The 11,590-nt window shown below is 31.0% G+C and overlaps 1 protein-coding gene and 1 non-coding gene across 2 annotated transcripts; both read left to right on the top strand.

Annotated features, from left to right (window-relative positions):
• The first annotated feature begins 705 nt into the window (after positions 1 to 705).
• On the top strand, positions 706 to 867 carry LOC149479198 (U1 spliceosomal RNA). The gene has a single exon (XR_016317298.1). It is a non-coding gene; the product is annotated as a U1 spliceosomal RNA (small nuclear RNA).
• A 1,190-nt stretch (positions 868 to 2,057) lies between these two features.
• On the top strand, positions 2,058 to 4,637 carry LOC149479197 (cyclin-dependent kinases regulatory subunit-like). The gene is made up of 2 exons (XM_089707992.1): positions 2,058 to 2,270; positions 3,480 to 4,637. The coding sequence occupies exons 1-2, from the start codon at positions 2,212 to 2,214 to the stop codon at positions 3,700 to 3,702; spliced, it is 282 nt and encodes a 93-aa protein (XP_089564118.1). The 5' UTR covers positions 2,058 to 2,211; the 3' UTR covers positions 3,703 to 4,637.
• Positions 4,638 to 11,590: the final 6,953 nt, after the last annotated feature.

Here is an 11,590-nt window from a genome sequence, read left to right as displayed (position 1 = left end):
TAGTTTTTGGATGATAATTTTTACATCCAAACATTGTTAAATTTATTTTAATTTAAATCTTAAGTAAGTATTATAGTTTTAAAGTACCTAATTTATTTGACCTACGCGCTCCAAGTTTTTAACCCAGGATTGTTGTTACCTGGCATAGAGGGCACTGGTGACTGGGTAGAGAAACTTATAAACAGCTTTTATTATTTAACAAAGGTCTGTCGGCGCGGTATCTTAGACCATTATATTTATTGAGGTAAATTCTCTTCCGTACTATTAACACAAACGAGACAGTGTAGAGCGTAGACCATTTTTTCAAATTATGTTTCCCCTGTCATAGATTTCACAATTCTATATTAAGTTCCAGTTGATTGACGAAAGGATCGATAGATGTCGTTGTATACAATACACATCGCGTGCAAAAATTAATTCTTTTAGGGCTGATTTTTCAATCCTTGGTTAAAACTTATACATCGAATAACGAATTAAACTACCATTTCAAAAATATATTCTAATTGTCCGTATTTGACAGTTTACAGGTGACATTTTCAAATGTTCGTGTAATACTTTATTGGACGGATAAATTTTAACCAAGGATTGAAAAATCGGCCCTTATAAAAAAAATAGATGTCGCTATGAGTGTAAATAGGGTGTGTAGTTCGCGCTATAGAATTTTTTTCCCAAAGAATGACGACCCCGTGGAGCGCTGCCGTAAGCATACTTACCTGGCGTAGGGGACACCGTGATCAGGAAGGCGGTTCCCCCAGAGCGAGGCCCCGCCATTGCACTGCGGCGGGGTTGACCTCTGCGATTATCCCTAATGTGGATAACTCGGACGCGTAATTTTTGGTAGTGGGGACTGCGTACGCGCCGTCCCCCCATATAACTGAATTATATTAATAAGACTTGTCGTAAAGTAAGTAGTAATGTACAGTAAATTGCCTCATGATTGATACAGTGATTAATTATTACGATTAAAAACTACGATCATACGCTAATGTAAAATTTCCTACTAAAATAAATGCATGTTGCATTTTCCTGAAATTGACTCAACATCATAATTCATAGTATGCATGTTAAATATTCACACAATAAAATATGTAGGTATATTGGCATATAAGGAAAAATAAATAAATACGTGAACAAGTAACTTTAGTGAGCAGTATTCAAGTTGCATAATTTTTTCAACAATGAAAATATTTTTGTTATAAAGACCCAATGTCCATGTGAATTAACCGAATCATGGCTACTCTAAACATGGGGCTATATTGAATTGCAACAGGCAGTGGGGTCCGTATATTGGATAATGAGTCGGGTGTATAGTTCTGATGCATGGGTAAATATATGCGCTTATGTAAGACTGTATAATATGAACTACAAAAATGCATAGCCTAACGTTTTTTAACGATTTTTATTACGTTTGATAGTTTTCTCATAAATATTCGTAGTTAGTAATTTTGAATACAAATTCAGTATAAATTCGAATTCGACGCTAATAATTGTTAAATGGGTACATAGAGTGTAATTAAAAGTAATTCTTCATCGTATATTGTTATTTGTACAATGTACATAGTTAAATGAGCAACTTCTCCTCATTCTTCTCCTGCGTTTTTTTTTAAATTAACTTGAAATTAATGATGAAATTATATAAAAAAATACCATGGCCTAAAATTAATATAAGATTTAAAATTAGAATAATAATAATATTATCTAGGTACTATCTAGAACTTAAATCCGATGTGATTTTAACACGCTAAGTGATAATATTTATGTATAAAAATTAAAGTCTTTTTTAAATAATACTAATGATGGTTTGGACCTTAGGATCTAAGGTTTGGACGCAAAATATTTAAGTTGGGAATGAAAATGTATATCACAACTTTTATCGTGATTGATGTCTTATTGACTGAAATACTAATTAAATACATCTTAAATAAAAAAAATAATGTACAAGATAAAATAATTTATATATTTATTACCTAGGCTGAATATTCTTGATCGAAATGTAATTTGGTTTACGAACGAAAATTTGGCGGTTGACATTTGACATTTTAATTTTGATTTCTGACAGTTGGATTTAATTTCTGTCGACTTCGATTTTGCGCCGTTCTTGCTGGTATTTCTTGATTTGTGCTTTTATTTCTTAACGTTGAGTAAATATTGAGATAATAACGTATTGCTTAAGTGAACATTCATAGTCAATTTTATTATAATTCATTAAAAATGCCTGTGGATCAAATACAATATTCCGAAAGGTACAACGATGACATCTATGAATATAGGTAAGAAAAATGAGATTATTTAATTAAAATATGTTAAATGTGATTATAAGTTGATGTAATTAATGATTACATAAGTATAGGTGGGTTGGCTTTAGTTAACTGCCGCACGAATTTGTTGGAAATATTTATATTTTTAGTTAGCTAGGTAATGTAAGATTGTAATTCCAAAATATTATCGTTAGGAAACTTGTAGTTTTTTAGTTATTAATTTTTAAAGTTAATAATTTTTTGTGCGAAAAAAGTGCATTTATCCGTTTTGTTGTGCAAAAAAGCGGACCAAGACGTTCCATTTCACTGTACTGTGACTTTACGCTGCGGCCGGCGAGTGCCAAAAGCGATTTTAGGGCGATTCCTACTCAAACAAAAAAAAATCTACGTAGGTAGGTTAAAAAACTATTAAACTTTTATTTTTAATATCCAAATAGGTAGCGAGGAGCGAAGCGACGAGCGTGTTAGGTTTACTCTTGAACTGCCGCACGAGCCGAGCGAGCGAAGCGAGCGTGCCGCGGCAGCGGCCGGCGAGTGCCAGAAGCGACTTTAGGGCGATTCCCACTCAAATAAAAAAAACTACGTAGGTTTTCACAACTTGTTTGTATTTTATTTATGTATCGTAAAATTTTTGTTACACCAATTCCATACATTTTGAGGTTAGAATAGGAAAATTGATTTTTCTCCAAAACTATTGGTTTCCTAACTTTCCCCTTTTGGTGGGAGGGTCCCCCCCTCCTCCCCCCCATCCCCCACCCACAAAAAACCTATAATACGTGCGGCAGTTCTCTAAAGAAACCCCGTATAGGTTTCCGAAAAGACTATAGCGCAACCCTAAACTATAGGAAACATTTTCGAATTCTTTAAATCTTATGGCATGTTATAAGCGTGATATACTCATTACAACATATGTTACAATTATTGTAATATCACATAGATGTGATAGGTGCAAGTAGACTTGCACCTATTTGATGAGGTTTACACGCGTACATTTAGTTATGTAATTTATATTAATTAAGTAACTAATCTCATCTAAGATGTTTAAAACCTTTCTTAACTCCTTCCTTAATTATTAACTGTACCTACTAGTTACAAGCTAGGGGCACAATAGCTGAAAATATTTAATTTCCTTACCTTACCTTACTCACAAATTAAATTTTTAACCTAGCCAATAAAATTTCTATTTACATTTTTAAAATTTGTATAATCCATCTGTTCCAGGCATGTAATTCTCCCTCCAGACATTGCCCGTTTAGTTCCGAAGGCGCATCTTATGACGGAGACAGAATGGCGGAACCTCGGTGTCCAGCAGAGCCCTGGCTGGCTACACTTCATGGTGCACAACCCTGAACCTCACGTCCTACTCTTTAGAAGACCTAGAAGTGATATACCTGCTCCAGTCAACGGCTTAGATTCTAATACTAGTTCTACAGTACGAGTATGATTAGAAATAATTTATTATTTATTGTCCAGTCATATTGCGTTCTTTAAAAGTTGTTTGTTATGATTGTGATCATACCAATTATTGATATTGTAAATCCAAAATTTTGTACTGTGAAAATGTGTTGTTCTTTCCCAAAATGAATAGACCAATTCGTAAAAATTTGGGAAAAAAAAAATTAATGAAGTAAATATTATTTTAACATATTTGTGATGAAAATCACTTACAAGTCTACTGGGAAATTCCACAAGGAAAAAAGACAATGTTTAAACTTTAAACCACATGACTTCAACATGTGAATTCAGCCTATGGCCTTTTGAGCCGTTAAGATAGTATTTAGGTGAAAGAGCAACAGATATTGTCTTATTTCATAAACTATTGGATTTATTAATCGAAATTAATAATAATAACTACTGAAATACTAAGTATAATGACTGGTTAGTTGTATGTTAAAATATTCATTGTTATGTTTCTGCGTTGGAGCAATGAAAATATTTATAATGTTTTGTATAACAAGTTACTGTAGATGTATATTATGTATATTATACTAAATGTATTGCAAAGAAAGTTAACAAGCCTATCATATACTTAACTGCTGTTATTTTAGAAGATAATTATTTTGATTAAAACATTATTTAATAATTAGTGAATTTTTAATAAATGCATAGATTTTGTAATCATCTTAATAATGTACAAACAGTGAGCAGTTACTATCTATGTATCTATATTATTTTTATCCTTTGTTTAGTAGTTTCAAACTGACATATAACATTATTATTCAGGTGATATTACTGAAACTGAGTCTTAAAAATCTCTAATAAAATGTGGCATTTAATATTTGTTTTATATAGTAATTGAAACTGTTCAATTTCAATTACTAATTTGTTAAATGTATCAATGAAAGGGTTGACATTGAAAGTCATATTCTAATATGCTATTGGTGTCTGACAGGGCATTTAGATCAAATGAGCAAATGCTCATTCTAACCGCGTGGTTAGAATGAGCATAGCGTTATATCAAATTCTTTTAGTGTAAACAGGCGTAGAGCATTCTTTCGTTATTCTTAGAGCATTTGAAAAGATTTTTGCAATGTTCTAATATTGAAAAACACTGGATACGTATCATTTACACTAATCGTCACAATCACGAAAGCTCTGCTCTTGCTCTAGCTCTATGTTCGTTTGGTCTAAATGCACTGCCATAATATTACATATATTTATTTAGTGAAAAAGAATTTAGTACTATTTGTACATAAATATAACATCATTATAATTTTTAATTGTTAAAAATTATTATGTTTTTAGGCTTCTAGATATATTGTAGATATAATAGTAAATATGGACATTATTTAAATGAAAATGATTGATTTTGGCTTTGTACTAGTACAAATTGTTTATTTTTATTGATGGTTATTGGAGATTCATGGAATATAAAACACTAGAGAGTGTTACTGATTCCTTATATTTTATTACCTACACATTAGTTCTGTTTTTATGAAATTCCTTATAAAAACAATTTTTCTCAATTCATAACATTTTTTTATATCTGTCTTGCAAAATAATTTTTATTACAGTACACATTTGGCCTAAAAAACGGAATTTCCTCCTGTGTTTTATATTCTTTGGCAAAAATATATAGTTTGATAAATTGTAACTGAATTTTGCATTTACTTTTATTGTATAATATAATATTCAATTTTATACTCTCTCATGCCATAATAACATTTCTCCTATCACTATGTACCTAATTTGGTAGATGCGATATTTTGTTATTGTTAAATCAATATAATACATTATACAACATAATAGTGCCTTGACTAAACTGCATGCAACTTGTGATGAATACTGAAAATAATGTTTTATAAGTTTTGAATTAATATTGTATACTTATTTTATTTACCAGTTAAATGTTCAACGATGTTGCTAGTTCTAAAAAGTTTTTCAAAACAAGATACCCAAAGAATTAAGCAAAATTAATCAATAAACCAATAACCAAAAATACATTCTCTTTTTTATTTATCCATTTATTCCTTAGATTTATCTTAATAAGCTTCACCTAGATATGAATTTTGAATTAGGATCAATACAGAGTAATGCATGTTTTGATCAATAATTCAACAAAAAATTAAAAAATTGCTTTTCTCGAGCGATCTTAATTTACCTTACCGCTTACGAAATTTAAAACGAATTGCAAGAAATTATATCAATGAAGCGGATATTGATTTATTTTGGCTATTTTTTAAGATTACGATTTTTGTATTTGTGGCCTAAATTCCCACTAAGACGAGAAACCAGATATGAAATTTATAAAGGACTCCACTAGGTACTTGCAATAACGCATAAAGGCGAATTCATAAAATACTTATAAAGATATTGGTTTCTGCTGATAATGATAATTTATATTGCTTCTACGTAGGTCGTAGGAAAAATATTGTATTGCGGTTTCCCCCGCGTAATAAAAAGTATAATTTGCAAACAATGACAGCGCGACAATGAATCTATTAGAATTTCTAAAAAATGTTTGTGTTTTTAAAATGCATTACGCATCATATTGCATCTTTCCAGTTCCTACATGGGTTGGAACTTGGAATATAAAGATTGAACATGGTAAAAATAGCGAGGCAACGACGGAGGGCGGGTTGTACATAGTATTGTAATTATGTCCTATAGCAAGACTTTTTGAGTTTTTTGCGAGCAGACGTACAGACAGGAACCTTTTTATAAAAATTAATAGAATGGTCACGAATTGTAAGTTTTGGAGACTACGACATAATGATGATTTTGTTAATTTGTTCTTTTTTTAAATATGTTTTGCTGTAGAAAGTCACACATCTAATAAATTCATGTAACTACGAACATACACAAAATATAATCTTGTTGAAAAAACTAATTGTTATGTAGTTATTAATATCACCGACAGGTGGCGTTGTCCTTCGTTTTAGGTGGTTTTAGAGTACTGTGCAAAGAGTATAGGTACTGTGAACTATCTATATAGGTGTAACAAGAAGTGTAATAATATGGTACATGTAAGAGTAACCTTACATAAAATAATATGTTTAATATATTTATATTTTATGATAATAGAAATACGTGAAAATAGTAATTGCTCGCCCCGCTCTACTTATTTAGTTTGCAATATGAAAACACTAGCTGCTCCGCGCGGTTTCACCCCCGTGGGCCGTAGCTCCACCCCTGTTGGTCGTAGCGTGATGATAACCTTCCTCGATAAATGGGCTATCTAATACCGAAAGAATTTTTCAAATCGGACCAGTAGTTCCCGAGATTAGCGCGTTCAAACAAACAAACAAACAAACAAACTCTTCAGCTTTATAATATTAGTATAGATTTACAAAAATAAATAAATAAATAAATAAATAAATCTCTTTATTTGCATAATGTGTGTACAAAGATAACAAATTACATTATAGGTCGAATCAACACATTAGCCATGAATGGCGTGCAAATTATATTATCAGCTCCGCAACATTAATTTATATAAAAAGTACATTATTTCATTGTCTTACATAAAAGGTACATATTATATATTATATTCATTAGTCAAGATAAAAAATTCAATGTCACAAATTTAAATAATCCGATACATTATAAAAATTGTTATTATTTAGCCACTCATACAGTTTTGTCTTAAAAGGACCGATATTTAACATTTTTATAGATTCCGGAAGTTTATTAAATATACGAATACACATAGCATGACAATTTTTGGTATATAAAGTGGTCCTGGGTGTTTTATTATAGACAAGTCGATTTGGATGACGGTGGTCGTGGCTGTATATGTCTTGGGCCGTGCTAAAAAGATACTTATGTCTTTTTACAAAAATACAAATTTCGTAAATATATAAGCACGGCAAAGTTAACAACTTGAGTTTAATAAATAGCGGTTTACACGATTCGTACGGACCTACGCCACAAATCGCGCGTATACATTTTTTTTGGGAGATGAACGCTTTTCTGATGTTTACGCCATTACCCCAGATTATAAGACCGTATCTCAAGATAGATATTACATGAGCGTGATAAGTCGATAGAGTGGTTCTTAAATCCGTAATTTTTCGTAGGCGCCTCAGGGCATATACAAATTTATTCACTTTACTACAGACCTTATTAATGTGTGATGACCATTTAAGTTCATTGTCTAAAACAATACCTAAAAATGAAGTTTCACTTTTTTCTTCCATTATTACATCATCATATTCTATTTTTAAATTATTGCGCAGAGGATTTGAAAATGTCATGTAGTTAGATTTAGTAAGATTGATTTTAAGATTATTTGTGCTAAGCCATTTTATCATTTTGTCCAAATTATTTATAATGTCGTTGTTAAAATTCATAATGTCAAAGATTTTTATGTCAGATTCAAAAATTATCGATATGTCATCCGCGTATAGAATTATTTTACGATTTGTTATGTCTATAATGTCATTAATATAAAACAAAAATAAAATAGGCCCCAGGACACTTCCTTGAGGTACACCACACTGGTTAGATATATATTCTGATTGGTATGTTTCTTTCTCATTAGTATTATTAGTCCGAGTAATAATAACACTTTGTTTTCTATTTTTTAGATATGATCGGAACCAATCTAACACAATCCCCCGAATCCCATATGCCTCTAATTTTTTTAATAGTAATTCATGAGACACTCTATCGAACGCTTTTGACATGTCAAAGTATAATACAGTAGTCAATATTTTTGCGTCGATGTTTTGAAGAATTGAATTTGTTAAGGAATAAATTGCATCATTGGTAGATTTGTTTTTTTGAAAGGCGAATTGTTCATCTTTAATTATATGGAACTTATCACTGAACTCACTCAAACGCAAAGACATACATTTCTCAAAAATTTTGGATATGATAGGTATAAGAGTAATGGGTCTATAGTTTTCTATGTTATTTTTATCTCCTTTCTTAAACAAGGGGGTAATAATAGATATTTTTAGTTCTTCAGGAAAAGAACCACAAGAAAAGGACAAATTAATTAAATGTGTCAGTACGGGTACCAATTCTGCTTGACATTGTTTAATAACTTTGGTACACACCTCGTCATATCCCTCTGCGGTGGTATTATTTAATGACATAATTTGTGTATAAACTTCCGTTTCAGACATAGGTCTCAGGTACATAGAAGAGGGGTTATTAGTAATACTGATTTGATTATGAAAGTTTTGATTTGGATTAACGCTACCAATATTATTGAAGTATTCATTGAAAGAATTAGCTATTTGAGATGGGTCTGTGATTGTTTGAGTGTTTAGTGTAAGTGAATCAATTTCGGTATATCTGTTCTGAGAGTTTAGCTCGCGTTTTATTATTTGCCAAGTTGATTTACACTTATTTTTACTTTTATTCAAATAATTAATATTACAATTTTTTTGTGCCTTATGTATACAACTACGCAAAATTTTCGAGTATTTTAAATAAATAGATTTATTTTGATGCGATTTTATTTGGTAATAACGATACCTTAAATTTCGTTTAGTATTGCAACTAACTTTTAATCCCTTTGTTATCCATTTATTGCTGCTATTTCTTAATTTAATTTTGATCAACGGAAAACATAATTTATAGAAGAGGCAAAATGTGTCATAGAAGTTTTTGAATGCCACTTCAAAATTCCCACGTTCCTGAAATATATCAAAAAATGTTAAATCTTGGAGATAACTTTTAAATTTAATAATGTTCTCTTCACTGTAATCTCTTTTGTAAATTATTACAGCATTTTTATTAGGTTTGGGTTTAATATCAGATATTTTGAATGTTATAAGTTGTGCTGTGTCATGGTCTGAGAGGTGTAAACGTAATAATTCCGCTCTGACTCTATCTATATTGCTTAATATTTGATCCAAACATGATTGACCACGAGTTGGACCGTCGATGTGAAATTTAAGATTATACGTTTTGGCTAAGTCTTTAAACTCATCCGAATGTTTATTTTGTTTGAGTAGATCAATATTGAAGTCACCTGTAATAATAATTTTTTTCTTATAATATTTTTCACATAATTTATGTAATAGTAAATTTAATTGGTCAAGGAAAAAGTTCACTTCTGAGTCAGGAGTCCGGTAAATGCAAACAACGATAATGTCGTATCCCACAACTTCTACTCCGCAGCATTCAAACTTTTTTTCATATGCGTAGTTGGTGAGATCATACATTACATTGTTGGATTACATTGGGTATTATTTGCGATTCGAATAATTCTTCCAACGTTATTTCAAAAATTTCTATTTTGCTTAATATGCTTGCTATGTTTTGATGAAATACGGAAAATGAATTTAGTTTTGTTTTCTTGTTAGGGACGAAAACAATTTAAGGTCAGTCTGGTTTGCGTTTGTGGCAGAAGTCGGTCTACATTATGGGCGTTGTTAGTGTTAGTCAAATTATTATTATTCGCGGGTAAATGATTGATTACATGGGAATTTTGTATGTTGTTAACTTTACCGCACCTGTTTATAAGGTTTTTTAATTCTTTACAATCTAAGAATGTGCGTTCATAATTAATATAATTTATACAGTGAAGCAATTTATCACAAATAGTATGATTACCGTTAATACATTTTATAAAAGTACAATTTTTAAAGCGAGAACACAAGTGGTTAATTTCTCTATTTAATGTATATAAATATTTTGTATATAGATACTTTTTATGCGATGTGCCCACTACTATTATATTACAGGCACTGCGCGCACGTATTCTATTTAAAGCAATATTTAATTCAGACAAAGTTTGTGTCTGGCTATGGTCATTTTCTCCAACACAAATTATAACGATATCAGAACGGTCTGTATTTAGATTATAGCAATGTTTCAATACTTCATCGTTCGGGGCATGAGGCTTGATGGTAGCTGATACGGAGTAGTTGAGAGACGTGGACAATCTGTGTGTTAACTTAGAGCCTATGCCGATACATCGCTGCGTTCCAAATATATGTATTTTCTTTTTCTCCGTCACTGTGTTGCACACTCTTTCTTGTGGATAGATAATATTAGTACTGGATTGAGAATTTATGTTTAACGTGTTTGAAGGTGATTTATAATTTGGTATAGTTTTTGTACCACTTTTATTATTATTTGAGGATATATAGATGATGTAGTAACTGGTTGTATATGCTTATTTGTTTGTACTTTTGCTTTAAGTTCTTTTATTTCTATGAGTGCCAAATCGAGTTTAGTTTTTATTTCAATAAATTGTTGTTTAAGTTCGTTAAATTCGCTTATTGGTACAGTTGAACAATCCATCAAACCGGCTCTAGGCTCGGATTCTAAAGATACAAAAGAATTGTCTAAATCAGGTAATAATTCATTTTCGATTGCTGGCATCTTCCTTCTGATACATAGTTACATTCATACAAGGATTTATTCTTGGCGTTGTATTATCTATATTCGATGAGTTTGTTTCTATGCATATTTTACATTTCCAGTTTTGCTTGTCCTCTGAAGTCATTAAATAGAATCTCTTTACAGAAATTGAAGCACAATCCAAGTCGAAAAGTTTGTTACAGCTCAAACATTTAATAGATTCTCGCATGTCGGTCAACTTATTGCATGTTTTACAATAATTAATATTATTTGAAGCCATATTTCGTAGATGCAAATTTATAATTTTAAGTAAATGTCTATTTTTTAAAATATTCTTCAAGAAATAAATTTAAAAATAATAATTATATATATGCTGGATGGTGCCGGATCGAACTTGGTTCCGTCGGTCTTCAGTCGTCAGACCGAGGTGGTATGCTCGGTGCTATCAGCGCTGTTAATTGAAGCTTCGAAATAGTGTAACGTTTTGTTTACTATAGAAACAGCTGATACTAGAAACGGGTTAATGAACCGTTGCTTTAATTAGCCAATCACAACGCGTTAACTGTTTA

This window comes from Colias philodice, chromosome 20 (genome assembly GCF_061535455.1).
Source record: "Colias philodice isolate Cphi_HAF_F1 chromosome 20, ilColPhil1 Martin Lab GWU primary, whole genome shotgun sequence".
Classification (NCBI taxonomy): domain Eukaryota; kingdom Metazoa; phylum Arthropoda; class Insecta; order Lepidoptera; family Pieridae; genus Colias; species Colias philodice.
This window is presented reverse-complemented; position numbering and strand designations above follow the sequence as displayed.

Excerpts from the sequence above, each read along its gene's own strand:
- LOC149479197 (XM_089707992.1), top strand. The coding sequence starts at position 2,212 with ATGCCTGTGGATCAAATACAATATTCCGAAAGGTACAACGATGACATC. Across the intron at positions 2,271-3,479 it reads GATGACATCTATGAATATAG|GCATGTAATTCTCCCTCCAG; the intron begins GTAAGAAAAATG and ends CATCTGTTCCAG.